Raw genomic sequence first — 17832 nt, 5'->3', positions numbered from 1 at the left:
TGCAAATACAACTTTCAAGCTGTATGAGCAAATTTAACTTACATGGAAGGCACAGGATGACATCACGCTGAAGAACGTACCTGTAAATCTCAAAAAATCTAGTCACAAGTCACTAGAAACTTCTTAAGGAATCTCAGAACTGTTTTTAACATGATGTTCTGATTCACACTTAGAACTGGAGAGTCTTTAGATCACAAATACAAATTGAAGTAAGAGTGAAGAGAACTGTTTCTTATTTGAATGCTGCCTGCTTTATGCAGTGTTGGTTACTAAATACTCAGAGCAGATGATTAAAATTTTCTTTAACTTGAATTGTTTTCAATTTTCAACAGCTTATTCACTATATTTTTTTAGTTTGTAAAAAATGTATTTTCACGTTATTACAATTTTAAAGAGTCAACCATTGAAAGAGATTTTAAAGTGAAGTCCTGCTCTATTAGCTTCCTACATTGGAATACAAGAATACAGGAAGTGCTTTCAACAGAAAGTTACATGGTCTACAGTACAACCTGTCTAGAAGACTCGCAAGGGACCAGTACAGTAACTTGGTCTCTTTGGATCAGGCAAAATCAGAGGCAAATGAAGAAGTGGGCTTTTCTTAAAATAACACATAAAAAACATTCCCTTATGAAAATGAATACTTGCTTGCACTTAGACTTAGTGCTATTGAGAAGAACTGAGGCACAACAAAACTAAGTGCACAAAGGGAAAATATCTGAAATAAAATGATTTTCAATGTGATTGAAACCTTTCACCATTAGATCTGACTGACAACACTGGAGAATGCCTTTCTCATATTAAAGAACATTACAAACACCAGGGATGAGCCAGTCAAAATATGTCCTGTGTATATGTAGGGTGACCTAAAAGGGTGCTGTAACTAAAAATTCTGATTTTCAAAATCATTTATAATTTTGATTTTTCATAAAATTATTGGCTCTTTTGCTAGAGTAAAATTAACTTCAAACCAAAACGATGCTCTTAAAGCTCTGGAGGATTGTCAGTTTAAGAAAGATGAAAGTTTCTCATTTTCTCAAACAAGCTCTACTAGAGACACTTCTTTTCTTCATTTATGTCAGTATTAGATGTTCTTTCCACAGAATTTAAAGCATTTGGGTAGAATGTTAAAGATGATTCTTCAAAGAATAGATCCTCCCATGGTGACTAGGTAATAAGAGTAATGTTGTACTCAGAAATGATGCTGCCTTGAACTGCAATTGCTCATTAATCCTAGTCATCACGACTCTAGCAACGCGTGCCATCTACATACTTGCTGTCCTTTCGACTCTTTCATTTCAGTCCAGTGATTGAGTTCCTCTTCTCCAGAGCTGTTCAGACCTAAAGAAATCCAGCCTATCATCTCTTTTCTTTTCATGCTGCGTTTGTTATACACAGACAGTATGAGTGTCACATCAGAGAGTTGAAATAGGGCCACTTGAAAAACAAACGTTTCCTTGTATACTGGATTTGGCTGCCCTCTGCGGATGGATGTCTTGCATTTGGACATCTCTTGACCCATGGAATTCAGTAGAGTTAATTTAACATATGTATCTATAGAAAAAAACAACATACCACAGATATTTGAAACAAACTCAAAACGTCTTTCTTGTAACACTTGCTGAGAAGATTGTTTATACTTTATAAGGATATGGTGTATACCATGTTTAGTAGAAATCCAATAATTCCATTTTGATTAAATGATAATAAAATGTGACAAGTACAGAGAATGCTAAGTAGGCATCAAATCTTTTGGGGGTAATAATATCTTAACCTCACTATTTCTACATTAGAGTTAGAATTTAAAGGTATACCTCATAATCCTTCCTCCACCCTCCCACCCCCATCCTTGACCTCCCACTACCCGCCCTTCCCATCCCCACCCCCGTTTAGCTTCACTAAGCAGGACATCATAGCATTAATAAACACTTAGCAAGCTCAATTAGCCACAACACTGTAAAGCATTCCACTGTGTTTTCAGAGTGTAAGAATAAACAAACGAATAGAAATGAAGGCAAATGGTAAGGAGGGAAAGAGAAAGACAAGAATGCAAAGATGACATCAAAACAGCTTAGGATGAAATGTCAAAAAAATCTCTGCATGGATGTGGTTTTTAAATATATTTTTAAAACATTTAAGGGCCAATATGAAGCCAAATGCACTAAGGGCTCAAAGTTTAGCAAATCAAGTAAAACTTTCTCCTGGTTTCATGCAAGAATACATTTAATGTGCTTTTTGGATAGTTAAATACTACAGGATTCCTTTTTGGCACAATTTAATGTGAGATTTTAGGTATGGTATCTTAACTATTTTCATGAATTATAAAAAAAAAAATTGATGTGATGTTTAGTGTACCAAGTGAAACATAACAGTTCATTACCTGGTTACTTGGGAGATAAACCCTCTTTTCAAACAACTGTGTTTTCAAGTTCTTTAGACTCATGCAAATTATCTTCAGCATGTAGATCCATCATGTGTACTTCATATCAAAATTTCAATTAATTTTAATGAAAATTGCAATATTTCTCATGAAATATCTATTTCTACTTATGAGTCAAAATATAATGAATGAAAAAATAAACCTTTAATTTAAAAAGTTTTGCTAGTTTTATAGATACTCTGAATACCATCATCCATAATCAGAGATAAATTCTAAGTTAGTTTTCTTTAAAGTACCACAGATAATAAATGTGCATTTTTTTTGGAAATCAACATGGTGGACAGCTTCACTGCTGGCAAGTTTTAGGGTATTTTGTTTTTGCATGAAAAGACAACATCCAATTAGCCTCTACAGGAACTCACCTCGGATTATATAAACCTGTCCACCTATCAAGTGTTTTAGACAACAGAACAGTCCATCTGACAACAGGGGGTGGAAAGCAGTAAAAGAAATAATGACCAGATGTCAATTGTTGGGTGAAAGAGGGTCAAAGGTTAGAATTAAAGAGGAAACACTGTTCACTGGAGTGGAAGAACACAAAACTTTAGCATTTTAATTCAGGTAGAGGGTTGAAAAAAGGGTATGTTGGGTAAATTTCATGGAATGAGAATTTTTAAGGTCATTGTGTCATCTTAAACAAAAATTACACTGTTTTAAAGGGGGACACCTTTATAAGGATATTTTCTTGGTCTAAAGCACATTGAACATAGAATCATGCAAATTATCGGACCATAAAAGACTGAATAAAAGTCATTAAAGGATCATTATTATTATTATTTTTCTAAATTTTTAAGTTTATCCATGCAATATTTAACACTTCAAACACTTTTTTTTACTCCCAATGTAATATAAAATTAAGTTATGCAAAATAAAATAGAACTACCAAAATTTTTTTTCTTGAATGTTACCACTGTTCCTTTGGGATAAAAATTGGATTAGTCAGTCTATAACATAGTTCAAAATTTAGAACCTAGGTATATATGAAGGGTCACAATCTTATATACAATAGACAAACTGATAAAATTGTCATATTTTACTTTATAAATACTCTACTTCATATAATTAGTTTTAATGTTGACTTATATTTACCTACTAGTTACTTCCCAGCTAATACCATGAACTGTCCTACTACTGAAGATCTAATTCTAAAATAATGGAAATTGCTATAACCTATTCTTTAACCTGATAGATCTACTCTATGTTGTGGATGCAAATCTCTCTTAACTTGTTTATTGTCCATCCCTACCTCCACCCACCCCCTGCTTCATTTTAGTTCTGATTAGTGTTTCTCTGTTTCTATCAGAGTGGGTTCAGCAACAAGGACAGAAAGGCAAATCTGTCATTTCATTCTGCTGCTTTCTAGCATTTCGAGTTAAAGATTTGTCAAAAAATTAAACTATTAGCTAAGCAGGAATTGCAAACTGACAGCTTGTGGCTAAATGTAACCCCAAATAATAGACCATGTTCAAAAATCTTGAATCTGAATGTCTTAAGGCAGGGTGTGCACCCCTGCATTTATCACAGGCCTCTCCATGCTCCTTCTCTCTCATCTACAAATTCTGCTCATTTAAGTTACTTCCCAGTCCATTTGAGTTTGCATTCCTAGTGTGGATTAATGACGATAACCAAGTCACACTTCCAAAGCTCTTTACTCTAGTAATTGCTTTTTTCCACCCTCTGAATGTTTCCTTCTGAAAGGAAAAAGGGGACAAATAATAATTCCATCCTTTTTACGTGCCTTTATCTGATTTGAGTATCACAGTCACCCTGTGAGAAACACAACCTTAATTTTACATATAAGGAAACAGCCTTAGGGAAGTTAGGTCACTCGTCCCAGGGTAGAAATAGAAATCTAACTTTGGCCTTCTGATGTTTAATGAAGGGACAGATACATTGCATGATGTATGTAAGAAGTGAGGTTTCCAGTACTACTGAGGGTACACTAAATATATTTTTATGACTTTTCACTTTGATTGAAAAAATAATTTTTAGGGTATTTAGAAGTAAAGTTAATTCAAGGGTGGAAAAAGTTTCCCCTCCAACACTTATTTGATACTTGGAGTGAAATATTGCTTCAAGCAAGTCTGTAAGAAATTGTTAAACAAATTTAAGGTTGGCATTATTATTCAAGATTTCCTTTCAAATTTTGAGTTTAGGCCGTTATTAACAGCTTTAATTTTAGAGAAATAGAAAGAGGCTGCTACTTTCCCAGTTTATTTCCACAGATCACAATAAACAATTTTGGAGGTATACTGCATGACAATTTCTCTGTGCATAACCTATCCCCAGCCTCCTGAGCTGGGAGAGAGATAGGAGAGAGAAGAGTGAGAGGCATATAGACAGGGCAGAGGTATCTACACCATCTAGCCTTCCTTTCCTAGCATCGAGCATAAATATCAAACTATTCCTTATTCTGTTTGTCCTGGTAAAAGCAAAGCACATTCCATTTAAGAAAAGATTCTGCTGGCAGTACTGATTTATAATTTTAAAGGAGGAAAAATGTGAAGAAACAGTTTTTTCTTAAATTGTTAAGGGAGAAAAGAAGGAAAAATATAGAAGTACACACATTAGTTCATAGTACTGCATGCAGACAGGAAACATGACATCGATCTTCAGTTAAAAACAACAGCTATAAGCATTCGTCATCATATTTGTGGAGTGTTACTACCTTTAAAAAAAAACCTGTAACTTTTTCTGGCATTAGAAGATAATGGCTATGATAGGGCTAATTCATTCTGCAGACACAGAAAAAGTTAAAGTCTTGCCACCTTACAATTAATATTTTGGATTTCAGATCTTTCTACTTCCCAAATGGCTGGAAATAGAAAACATGAAACAGATTAGCTGATGATTAAACCATCATTGACTGGTTAAGACTAAATGATAGGACTGAAGCCCCTACACTGCGAGTCTCATAAGTACAGAAAACACTAGAATTAAGAAAAATATTTTTCACTCACTGGGTGGTCTGTTTGCTGCCAAGTTTTTGAAGTGGCTGCCTTTTATCACTTCTGCTGATAGTCTCCCAGTTGTGGCATTATAAAGCAGGCCAATGAGAATTTCTGGAACTGAGCCATGTTCAAGAGACTGACAGGAGGATGTACTTTCACTACAGGAGACTTCTGACGCGCTCATTTGGGAGTTACAGCCCTGCAATCAAAAATGAAATCTTTATAGTATTTTGTAAAAAAAGATATATTAATAGATACATTGGTAATGCCCTGTTTATTGGAATTAGGTAGATAAGTCATGAAAAAGGCAAGAGTTGTAAGCAAAATTCCCAAAACACTAGATTAGAAATGTTCTTAGCATATTTTAGTTCCTGGATCTCTTTTCATTATACAGCAGTCAAAGGAATGACAGGAGATGAGAAGGTCTCATAAATTCTTGCATGTTTGGATACAAATCAGAGAAGATAAATTTCTTAAACTCATAGGTGTCAATGAACTCTTTCCTGAATGTAAAAAAATTATTTAAAAGATGTATTGACCTTAAAACACGGACACAGATTCAGACTCAATTACATTAAATGTAAATGTCTTAAGTGTCCTTTAAAGACAAAGATTGGCAGACTTTGATTAAATAAACACAAAATCTGCTACTTATAAGTCAATATGTAAAACACTGATATACAGAAATTGAAAAAAAGAGGGTGGGAAAATATTTACCATGCAAATAATAACCAAAAGAAAATCAGTGTAACTATATTAGTATCAGCCAAGGTTAGCTTTAAGGCAGTAACTATTACTAGAGATAAAGAGGTACACTCAATAATGATAAAACTGCAAACTTACCAGGAAGATAAAGTAATTCCAAATTTGCATTATTGAATAACATGGGCTCAAAATAAAAGAAGCAAAAATTGCCAGAACTAGAAAGAGAAATAGGCAAATCCACAACCGGTGGGGTTGTCCACATACTCCTTTCAGTAACTGACCAAACAAGCAGGCAAATAGATACAGTAATGATGTAGAAGATTCGAATATCACAATAAGTAAAACTGACCTAATGGTAATATGCAGAACACTCCATCCTACAACTATAAAGCATACATTTTCTCAAGCATGCAGTGGAGTTTTTACAAAAATATTTATTAAAAAAGCAAACGGGAGCTTCCCTGGTGGCGCAGTGGTTGAGAGTCCGCCTGCTGTTGCAGGGGACACGGGTTTGTGCCCCGGTCCGGGAAGATCTCACATGCCGCGGAGAGGCTGGGCCCGTGAGCCATGGCCACTGAGCCTGCGCGTCCGGAGCCTGTGCTCCGCAACGGGAGGGGCCACAACGGTGGGAGGCTCGTGTACCGCAAAAAAAAAAAAAAACCGGGAACTTCCCTGGTGCCACAGTGGTTAAGAATCCGCCTGCCAATGCAGGGGACACAGGTTTGATCCCTGGTTTGAGAAGATCCCACATGCCACAGAGCAACTAAGCCTGTGAACCACACTACTGAAGTCCACGTGCCTAGAGCCCGTGCTCCACAACAAGAGGAGCGCACCGCAATGAAGAATGGCCCCCACTTGCTGCAACTAGAGAAAGCCCGCGTGCAGCAACAAAGACCCAATGCAGCCAAAAACAAACAAACAAATAAATAAATAAATTTTAAAAAGCAAACGAATTTCAAAAATGAATTTCAATGATGGAAATCATTCAGAATGTTTTTTGAATCAGCTAGAAATCCAAACTAAGTTCTAGTGAAGAAAATTCCTATAAATTTGGAAATTAAGGAAACAAATATAAATAATCCATGGGTAACTAAATGATAATGAAAATAAATTATTTGAAAAGATTAATAAAAATAGATGTTAGTCCAATTAAGAAATAAAAGAGACAAGGCACAAATGAAAAAATATCAGGAATGAAAAAAGACACTACTACATATTCTATAGGCCATGAAAAGATTTTAAAAAAATGAGTAAGAACAGCTTTCTTCCAACAAATTTTAAATTTTGACTAAATGGACATATTCCTAGAATAGTACAACTAAGCAAAGTGGACACAAGAAGAAATAGAATATCTGAACAGTCTTACTGAAGAAATTGAATTTGCAATTAAAAACCTTCCCAAAACCAACAAAATAAAACTCAAAAACTTTAGCCGGATGGCTACAATAGTGAATTCTAATTAATAATATTAGTCTTATGCAAACTCTTTCAGATAACAGGAAAAGAGGAAACACTCCCCAGTTTCCTGTAAGAAACTAGCAAAACCTTAAAACCAAAATCCGACAAGGACATTATTAAAAAATTACAGGATTTTCTCATTCATAAACTTAGATTTAAAACTCTAAATAAATGCTGAGCAAACCAAATCGAGCAACATGTAACATCATACTTAACTTTTTTTTAATGTTTCCCCTTTGAAATTGGGGATGTGACAATGACGTCAACTATTACCACTTCTAATCAGCACTGCACTGGAGATTCTAGCCAGTGAAGGTCCTAGCCTTATGAAAGGCAATAAAATGAAATAAAAGGTATAATGACTTGGACTGTCCTTATATGCATACTATATAGTTATGCACAGGTGAAATCTAATCAACTCCACAGAGGTATTACAGTCGCCTGCAAAGGTAAAATTTAAGAATCCATATATTGCTATATACCAGGAACAAATCTGAAAATAACATTTATTTCAAAATAACATTTATTACAATGTAAAATATAAAATATCTAGGAATAAGTGTACAAATGACATGCAAGGACTCTATACAGAAAACTATGACTATTATTGAGAGAAATTTAGAAGTGCTATATATACTATGTTAATGAATTATGAGGTTCAATTTTGCAATACTGTCTCCAAATTGATGGAATAAATGCAATCATAATCAAGATCTCAACAGGTTTCTTTGTGGAACTTGACAAGCTAATTCTAAAATGTATGCGGTATATATATACAATGAAATATCATTTAGTCTTAAAAAAGAAGGAAATCTGCCATATGTGAGAACATGGATGAACCTGGAGGACATTATGCTAAGTGAAATAAGTCAGTCACAGACAAATACTGTGTGGTTCCATTTATATGTGATATCTAAAATAGTCAGTCATAGGAGCAGAGAGTAGAATGGGGGTTGCTAGGGGCTGGAGGAGGGGGAAATGGAGAGTTACTGTTCAATGGGTATAAAGTTTCAGTTCTGCAAGATGATTAAGTTCCAGAGATCTGCTGTACAATATTATATCTACAGTAAACAATACTGTACACTTAAAATTTGTTAAAGGGTAGATATCATGTTAGATGTTCTTACCAGAATAAAAATAATAAAATAAATTACAAGATAGGGGGCTCTGCTCTACTGAGTATCAAAATTTATAATAAAGGTACATTATTTAAGACAATGTGATAAAACAATGTCTAAGAGACTGTTAAATAGAAAGTCCACTAAGTAATCCATGCATAATAGACAGTTAATTTACAACAAAGGTGGAACACCTCTGAAACACATATACTTCACAATTAGCTCAAATCCCAAATATGTAAAGAATACCTATAAATCAATAAGAAAAAGACAACACAATATAAAAACACTTGACAGATACTTGAATCAGCACTTTCACAAAAGAATGGTCAATAAATATGTGAAATGATGTTCAACTTCATTACTAATCAAGGAAAAGGAAATTAAAACCATGAGCTAACACTACACAACAAATAGCTGGGCTAAAACAATAGTGTGGTGAGGACACAGAGAAATGGGAAGTCTCATATTCCAATGGTTATAGTGTAAAGTGATATGTTTTTTTAAGATGTTAAAAATACACATACCATAATATCTGTCAATTCCATATATATACATCTCGATCAGGAATATGTGCAATGTTTACCAAGAGACATATGAAAGTACGTCCATAGTAGCATTATTTATAATGATTCCAAAGAGTGGAATGGATAAACAATTTGTGGTGACTTCATATAATTCAGCAACTATACTGTACATACAGTATATATACACTATACAGCAATGAAACTAATTATAACTACATTTACAAACATGATTTTGAGTGCAAAATGCTGAACCTAAAAGGATATTTAGCTGTATGGTTCCATTTATGTAAATTTCAACAACAAAAAACCAAAACAAAAACCAAATAAAGACCAGGCAAAACTAAACCATAGTATTTCAGATGTAGGAATAGGTGGTAAAACTATAAAGAGAGCAAGAAGGTGATTAATTTAAAAGTCAACTCTAGGGGTGGGGAGAGAATAGTGATTAGGAAGGACATGGGGGCTTCTGAGGGGTACTGGTAATGTTTTATTTCTTGACCTGGATGGTAGTTAGATGGGTTGTACATTTCTGCCTTTTACACTTTTCTACTATGTGTTTCGTTTCACAAGAAAAAAGGTTTAATGAAAGAATTACATGACACAAGGATACAACATATACAAATTAACAATAATAAAAATGTTTAGGACTTTCTTTGAACATTCCTAAAGGGATTCACTCCATGAGTTTAAAAAAAAAAGACAATAATACTATTTTCTATAACAAGTTTTTAGATTTAAAAATTACGGATTTAGATTTTTAGATTTAAAAAATCTAAAAATGTCTTATACAAGTCTTCAAGTTTGAATCTAGGTTGGCCTATACAAGTAATCAAGGAGAATTAATACATACTTGGTGACTGAATTAGCTCACGGGACTAATATTCAGAGGGATAAAAATCTCATATTTTCAAATCTAACTCTAAACCGTAGAGGAGAAAACCAAAAGGAAGATAAATCTTATATTCCTAAATCATGGGTACACAAAACACATAGTTTGGTATGTTTTCATGACAGTTGGAGGAGAAAACATAATTTTAGTAAGTTTCAATTAGGATATATCATCACTTATGAAAATAGTGTCAAAAACATGCTCAAGCACATTTGGTGCATTTGCTACATTAGGCTATTATACTAGCAGCATCTGTTAGAATACTGTGAAATACATTTTTCATAGTATAGCATTTTTCATATTAACCTACTGTCAGATAATAAGATGTGAATCTAATATTTTCTTATCAACACAGAGGTCATATTGCCGATTTTGCGCAACAAAGTGATGTCCCGAGAAAGTCTTGGGAAAGGTCTTTCTTGCTCCTGAGAAAAACAGCTAACTTATCTCCCTGCTTTACTGCTGCAAAAATGTCCTTGTCTCTAAGCCCAACAAAAAAAGCAAGAGTGATAAGATTCTTGGTGATCACATTCTATTTTAGTAAGCCCAGCTGAAATACAGTAGTATTTAACAGAAAAAACAAAAAACTATTGTCTGAAGAGTTCATTCTGAATTTATACCTTAGAAAAAGTGCTAATCTCATGGTCTTTCTATTGCCATCAATGTAACTGCCTATCCAGGGTTGGTATAGGTGTGGCAATCCAAGGGGATCACTGATTACAGCAAAAGCAGTATAGAATAACTATATAAATAGAGCAACTGCAGTAAAGACAAATTAAATACAGATACTATATACTCAAATGGCATCTTTCCTCCAACTATTCCTCAGGGCATGCTGCTCCATTCAGTGTGTATTCAGGAATCTCTACCTACTCTCACTGCAGACTCCATCATTAATTTATAATTGAGGCTTCCCTAGGTAGCAGTAACTGCAGGTGATTAACCCAAAGTCAAACAAATCCCAATCATAATTGGGTCTACTTAAAGGAATCGTCCCATAGGCTCCCTAAAGTAAAAGTATAACTTCCTCCCATCTAACATAATACTTTATTTCTTTTTTAATACTTCTTCTCTTTCCGCCTGAGTCCTCTGCCCTAGGGTGAAGGATTATAAGCAATTCTGTAAAAGTAGAAAAGAAAATATTTAATTTTTCAGAAAAGTGAATAAACTCTATATAATGTTTACCATAAGCAGAATTAGTACTTATGGCAGCCATTACACGTCCTTAATGGTGCTAATAGGTTAAAATCAGGTAGGAACTTGTAAATATAGAGAGAAAAAAGTAAGATTGAAAATACAACATAACTCCTAGTAAGTAAACGTATGGGGCTTTTTATTAATACTAAACTGACTCCACCTTACTTGTAACCACTTCTACTCAGTACTTTTAAGGTAAAACTGATGAACTCTACAATGATAATTATCATGAATTTGAATATTTCCTGTTGAATTTCTTTTTCACTGTGGCTAGAAGAAATTTTCTGCTTTTTAAGGTGATTTGACCCAAAATGCTTCCATTATACTTTCCTGGAAATGGAGCGATGAGGGCACTGAAGTGTAACCAGAGGGCAGCCACCTGCTGCAAACCTGGTGAGCTGCACCTCCAATAGCGGTGTTCGCTCCTTGGGGGGCCCTTCCCTAGCCCCAAGGCACTGAGTGCCTATCAGACAAGGTAAGGAGGAGATAACCAGAGGCAATTTCAGGAAGGAGAAAGCAAGAACAGCATAGCTGCTCCAAATCTTACCCCCCTTCCACTTCCACGCCCTCCCCAATCCAGTGTAAAGGACAGCCATTCTGTATTTTGGTAGTGGTAAAAACACACCCATTGACTCTAAAGGATAACTTACTGGGATGAGCAGTGGATGGGTGGATAGTTTACATTTCAGAGTGGTGTTGGAATCAGGATGCTTTTGGTTGCAAGTGACAGACAATGGCTACTGGCGGGGGAAGAAGTGGCCCTCCCAGGAAGGGTCTGCCCCAAAGCAAAAGGGTACAGAGGCCATCAACAGCTCCCAACCCAAAACACAGGAGGGACAGAAACAGAAAGCATCCAAAAGTAAGGACAGAGAGCTGGATGGTAGCAGCAAGCCCTCCTGCCATCTATGGGCCCCTGTACTTCCACTAGGATTCAGCCTGCAGAACATCGGTCTGTCTCCCTCCCTCCAGGGAAGCCTGGTGCTGAGAAGCTTCAGGCACTTAACCAAACTGCTACCAAATTTAACTGGCTTACAAGACACAGGGAATTTACTAGCTTCTGTAATATAACAGTTAATACAAGGGTAGCTTCAGGTGCTCACTGATCCAGGCTTCAACCCATGTCACTAGGAAACAGTTCTCCTCCAGTCCTTAGGCTTGTTTCCCAAATTTGGCTTTATTCTCAGGTAGACTCTTCGCTCCAAGTTGCCAGAGTTTTCAGTGGCTCTGAGTGTTGTGGGAAAGAGGAAGACATCATCCTGATTGCTCTCACCAAAACCCTAGAACTCACCAGTTAAGGCACGTGAGATCTATTTCTGGGCTTTGGAATGAAGTCACTTCATCCAAAGTACAGGAGCAAGTTGGTCTCCCAAGCAAAATCTGGACACTGTGGCCACAGAAGACATGGATGCTAGGCAGAAAAAACAGATGTCTACTACAGACCCTATTCAACTGACTTGTTTGCCCTGCTTTTTTTCCCCTTGGCCTTCAGTAAGGACTATCAACCCTGCTACTGAGGGGTTGCACCAACTGTGACTACTTGCCTCTGTCTCTTTGCTGGGTTTGGTCTGAGGGCCTTAGCCTTGCAAGAACCAAGGAAGAGGAAAAGATGGTTCAGCAAAAGGGAATGTTACTACACTCAGGGAACACAGTATACCTGATATACAGGTTAGCTAATGAAGAGTGGGAAAAAAAGTAGAAAATTCTCACTTTCTCTTTCATACAGAAAGTTGTTTCATATTAACACTGAAAACTATTGATAAGATTTAAAATACAGCAAATATTGTAAAACAAAACCAAAATCTTTTCTATTACTAATGTTTGAATATATCATCATGGAGAAATGGTCATAAAAACTCCAGCTTATCAAAATGGTCATAAAAACTCCTGCTCTTATCAAAACTCCTGCTCTGGGCTTCCCTGGTGGTGCAGTGGTTGAGAGTCCGCCTGTCGATGCAGGGGACACGGGTTCGTGCCCCGGTCCGGGAAGATCGCACATGCCGCGGAGCGGCTGGGCCCATAAGCCATGGCCACTGAGCCTGCGCATCTGGAGCCTGTGCTCTGCAACAGGAGAGGCCACAACAGTGAGAAGCCCGCGTACCGGTAAAAAAAAAAAAAAAAAACCCACAAAAAACTCCTGCTCTTATCAGAAGTTTTGCATGTATACACATGCACATATTATTTTTTGCTACATTCAATATGAACATATTTAAATTGGCATTTCTGCACACATGCTTGTGAGATTGGTTTATAAAAGTTTATAAAATTGGTTTAAAAAGTTTATAAAATTTTCCCCATGCTCTCAAACAACTACTGTGCTATATAAACTATTTCAGAGGATGAAAAGGAAAAGTACCCAGCTTCTCTTTTGAGCTGTATAATTTTGACACTAACTAGACAAGAAGACCATAAAATTATAAACCAATCTCACTTAGAAACATAGGCAGAAACCTCAAGTTAAACAATGTTAAATTGAATTCAGAAAAAAATGCACATATATATGTGTATGTGTATGTATATATATACACATTTCATCAAACATATTATTCCAGGAAAGTTATTTGTTCATTGAAGTTGGGTAAAACTTGCCTTTGAAACTCAACTATCTTTTTTCTTTCTCTTTCTTCTATGAGAATCTTTTTGACTACTGATTGAATTTCTTAATGGTAATAAGTCATTTCATGTTTTCTATTATTCCTAAATCAGTTTTTAGAAATTTATATTTCCAAAAAAATTGCTCATTTCATCTAAGTTTCCAAACTTGTTTTTCTAGAGTTATTCTCTTTATGATTCTGAAATTTCCACTGAATTGATGATTATGTCCTCCCTTTCATTTAATGTAATGTTTTTCTTTCCTGATCTATCTCCAGAGGCTTACTTAGCAGCAATTTAAAAAACCCAGCTTTTGTTTTTTAGACCTCTTTACTTTTCTTCTTTCATTAATTTCTCCTTGTTTTCCTTTTGTAACTTCCTGAGTTGAAGAATATTTAGCTCATCGATTTGCACTCTTATCTTCTTACAAATATCTTTAAGGCTATACATTTCCCTATAATATTGTTTTATCTGTACACCATAAATTTAATAGTGTTCTCATTTTGTCTGATTCTAAATATTTCTAATTTCCATTATGCTTTCTTCTCTGACCCTGAGTTCATTTAGAGAGTTTTTTGTTTGTTTGCATACCTAGATATATAGATTTGAGGGGTGGGAGGAGAACTGCCTCTTTTACCTTACCTCCTACTATTCTACTCCTCAGTCTTGAACTTCTAGCTAAATGGGCCTCCTTGCTCTTTCCTGAAGACAACACATCTACTCTGGGCTCTGGGAACTGGCTGTTCCATCTGCTTGCAATGTTCTTTCTCCAGATATGCAAGTGACTAAGCCTTCCTCTCTTCCAAGTCTCTGCCCACATGTTACATTGTCTCCAATGACCTCTTACTTAAATTACAACTCCTTTCCAACTAGCATTCTTGATCCTGTTCACTCTGTTTCTTTTACCCATAATACTTATAACCTTCTCACATACTATATATTTACTATATTTATTACCTTTACTGTACCTCAAGTCTCCCCTCCCCCGTAATGAATTAAATTCCATGCAGGTCAAAATTTATTTCTGCTTTTCACTAATGTACACCAAATAACTAGAACGATGTCCAGCATGTGGTATGTGTGTGTGCCACAGATATTTTTGAATGAATTTTTAATTTCAATCCAATGTGGTCAAAGAACAAAGTTGATATGATACTGACTCCTTGATATTTGTGGAGACTTCCTTTGTGGCCTGGCATATATATGGTTGACATTTGTAACTGTTCTACATAGGCTTACGTTTATTAAGTAGAGGTCCCACATACATACATTAAATTAAAGTGTTACTCAAATCTTTCATATCTTTGCTAGTAGTTTTCTGCTCGATCTATCTCTGCTTATTTAGATATTCTACATACTTAATAATCTCTCAGCTCACCATCACTTCTTCCATCTTATTTCTTCCTTTTGAATTCAGTGCTCTTCATACACAAGTATATGCTTTAGTAATTATCCCAGCAATGAGCTATGAGCGCTAAACTCTCCTGGTCTTTGACTGAAAATATCTGGAGTTTACCCCCTTCCTTAGCAATAATTTAGGTGGCTATAATATTCTAAGTTCATAGTTTATTTGCCTTGGCACCTTACAGATATTATGCCAATGCCGTTTGGTATTTAGGGCTGTTGAGAAGCTTTCTGTTAGACAGTTGTTGTTCCCTTTCCTTATCTTTTCTCTGTAGCTACTTTTATCATTTTGTCTTTGGTGTTTCATCCTATCACTGTAATCTTTATAGGTGTGGATTCATTTTTGATAATCCTGCCTATGAGCACCTGCACTTTTTCAACCTGATGATCTGTGTACTTCAAATGTTGCCTCTCACTTTTTCTAGTCTCTCACTCTGGAGTTTTTATAAGAAAATGTACTTAACATTCTCATTCTACCCTTCATTCTCCTTACCCTGTTATTCATATTTTTCATTGATTCTATTTTTAATGACTCTATTTTTTCATTCCAGAAGTTCCATATGGTCATTATTTAAATCTGCCTCTTTTCTAGTATTGTCTTGTTCTTTCCTTGTGGTTTCTGTTACTTCTTTTAGCTCTTTATTCATTTTAAGCATATTTATTTTATAACCTCTTTCACAGTGTTCTATTAGTTCATGTCCTAGAGATGCCAACCTATCTATCTTTTGGGTCTGCTGTCATTCATGATGGATCATTTCTTTCTGCTTATACTCTTTCTTAATGTGAGTTCATCTTCAAGGGGGATTGTTTTTTTCTGTGGGAATTATGTATTACCTAGGTTTGGCTACTTGAACAAAATAGGATGTTATGTAAGGAAAGAACTAAGAAGTAATGGGGACTGTAGACTGGTAGAAAATCAACAGTATCTATCACAACTTCATATCTAATATTTATATTCTCATTTGTTTAATAACTTTTAGAAACACTCTTATTCATCTCACAATCTTGATTTAATTTATTTGTGACCAGACTTCAGGCTACTCGCAAAAAAGTAATCAATAGACCAAATACTGTTTTATCTTACTGAAGGAAACAGAATTGAATAGAAACAAAACAGTTTTGGAAGTCAGCAGTATAAGAGTTTATTGAATGTCTACTCTGCACTAAGCACTGTTCTAGGGGAGAGATGAATTGATTTTAAGGCAGACTATGATGTCTTGAAAGGTTTATGCGAGAATACAGGTAGATGTGATAAACTCTGGGATATCAGACACTATATTCCTGAGAAGAGATTTTGAAGTAGGCCCCAAAAGGATTTCAAAAGGCACAGGGAAGGACGGGCATTCTAGACAGTGTGATGAGCTAAGGCCCAAAAGTTGATAGCACGTTTGGTAAATAAATTGATCTGGTGTAGCTGATGCTTGTGGGGAGAGGGGTGGAAAATGCAGCTCTAGGAAGTAAGGTTGAAGCCAAATTTTACTCACCTAACTAGGTGAACATGTCCATCATAAACTTACTATACTGCACTGTAACTGTTGCTCTGTCTTTCCTACTAGACTGTAAGTCTGTTGAGGGTAGAACCTTTGTTTTATTCATCTCTTATGTCCCCAAATTAGTACAGTACCTCTTGCTCAGCAAGCACTTAATAAAGATTGTTTAAGGAAAAGAATAAGTTGTGAAAAACATGAAATGCGGGGGTGAGAAAAACTGGACCTGCTCTACAAGCAGTGGAGAGGAAGAGAGGCACAGTGACCGGGGGGCAACATCTCAGGTCTGCATCTCAGAAAAATAACGTAAGGCCAAACACGCACATGACTGAGTGCTTGGGCAGAAGTCACAATTTACTTTGTTGGGCTAGTGACAGATAGGTCTTTCCTTGAGAAGCACTTGTAGTCTGTCTTTGTGTATACTTTACCTCTTGAGCAAAAAATTGCAATTTTTTTACCCTGGAGGAAAACACAGACTTTAAAAATATCTGATTTATTATGATTATAATATAATTTATTTAGAAATAAATTTATTATAATTATTACTGGAGATCTAGAAACATGTTAGAGTGGGCGTAATCATGTAAGATTTTTGTAACCTGACAGCTTTAGCACATGTTAAAACCTAGGGCTTTTGTTTCAAAATTAATGTAGCTGACTTCTCTGTCTTCTTACTGATCTATCATATTTCTGAAAACTGCAAAAGCTTTCTTTCTCTAAGGTATCTGAGTCATGGAAACATATATTGTATTGCTAATGTAGTACAGTCTCTGCACCCCAGAAATGCCCTCACATACATACCCAGGGGAGGTGTGAGCTTTTTAAAATTGGACACTAACCTAACAGAGTGCTAGAATCACAGTTATTCCCTATGCAAGTCAGTGTGTTCCAAATGTATTAAAGCTTCCCTTTAAATAATTTGTTTTGAATGAGATGATCTGAATCTGTGTTTTTAATAGAAATATAATTTTTTCTTTTTACTACTGGAAACTGAAATAGAATGATAATTGTAAAACAACAGCTGAAAATTATTACAAAATGCCTCCTAAGTTTTGGGTTATATTCTGTTA

General features: G+C 35.5%; 1 protein-coding gene across 2 annotated transcripts in view; it reads right to left on the bottom strand.

Moving 5' to 3' along the window:
* Positions 1-1237: 1237 nt before the first annotated feature.
* The window catches only part of SYT14 (synaptotagmin 14), a gene marked incomplete at its 3' end in the record, with an annotated part of 217283 nt that continues 200688 nt past the window's right edge, over positions 1238-17832 (bottom strand). Inside the window, exons 6-8 of one of the 2 annotated variants that reach the window (XM_082832664.1) lie at positions 5398-5587; positions 2800-2856; positions 1238-1551 (exon numbers count right to left, since the gene is read on the bottom strand). In XM_082832664.1, coding sequence (XP_082688790.1) covers positions 1238-1551; positions 2800-2856; positions 5398-5587 — 561 coding nt within the window. The remainder of the gene's footprint in view (positions 1552-2799; positions 2857-5397; positions 5588-17832) is intronic. The other variant, XM_082832665.1, reaches the window with a different exon arrangement.

The sequence above is a fragment of the Leucopleurus acutus genome (genome assembly GCF_964270905.1).
Source record: "Leucopleurus acutus genome assembly, chromosome: 2".
In the NCBI taxonomy this organism is placed as follows: Eukaryota; Metazoa; Chordata; class Mammalia; order Artiodactyla; family Delphinidae; genus Leucopleurus; species Leucopleurus acutus.
The sequence above is the reverse complement of the archived record's forward strand: the minus strand, read 5'-3'. Positions and strand labels throughout refer to the sequence as shown.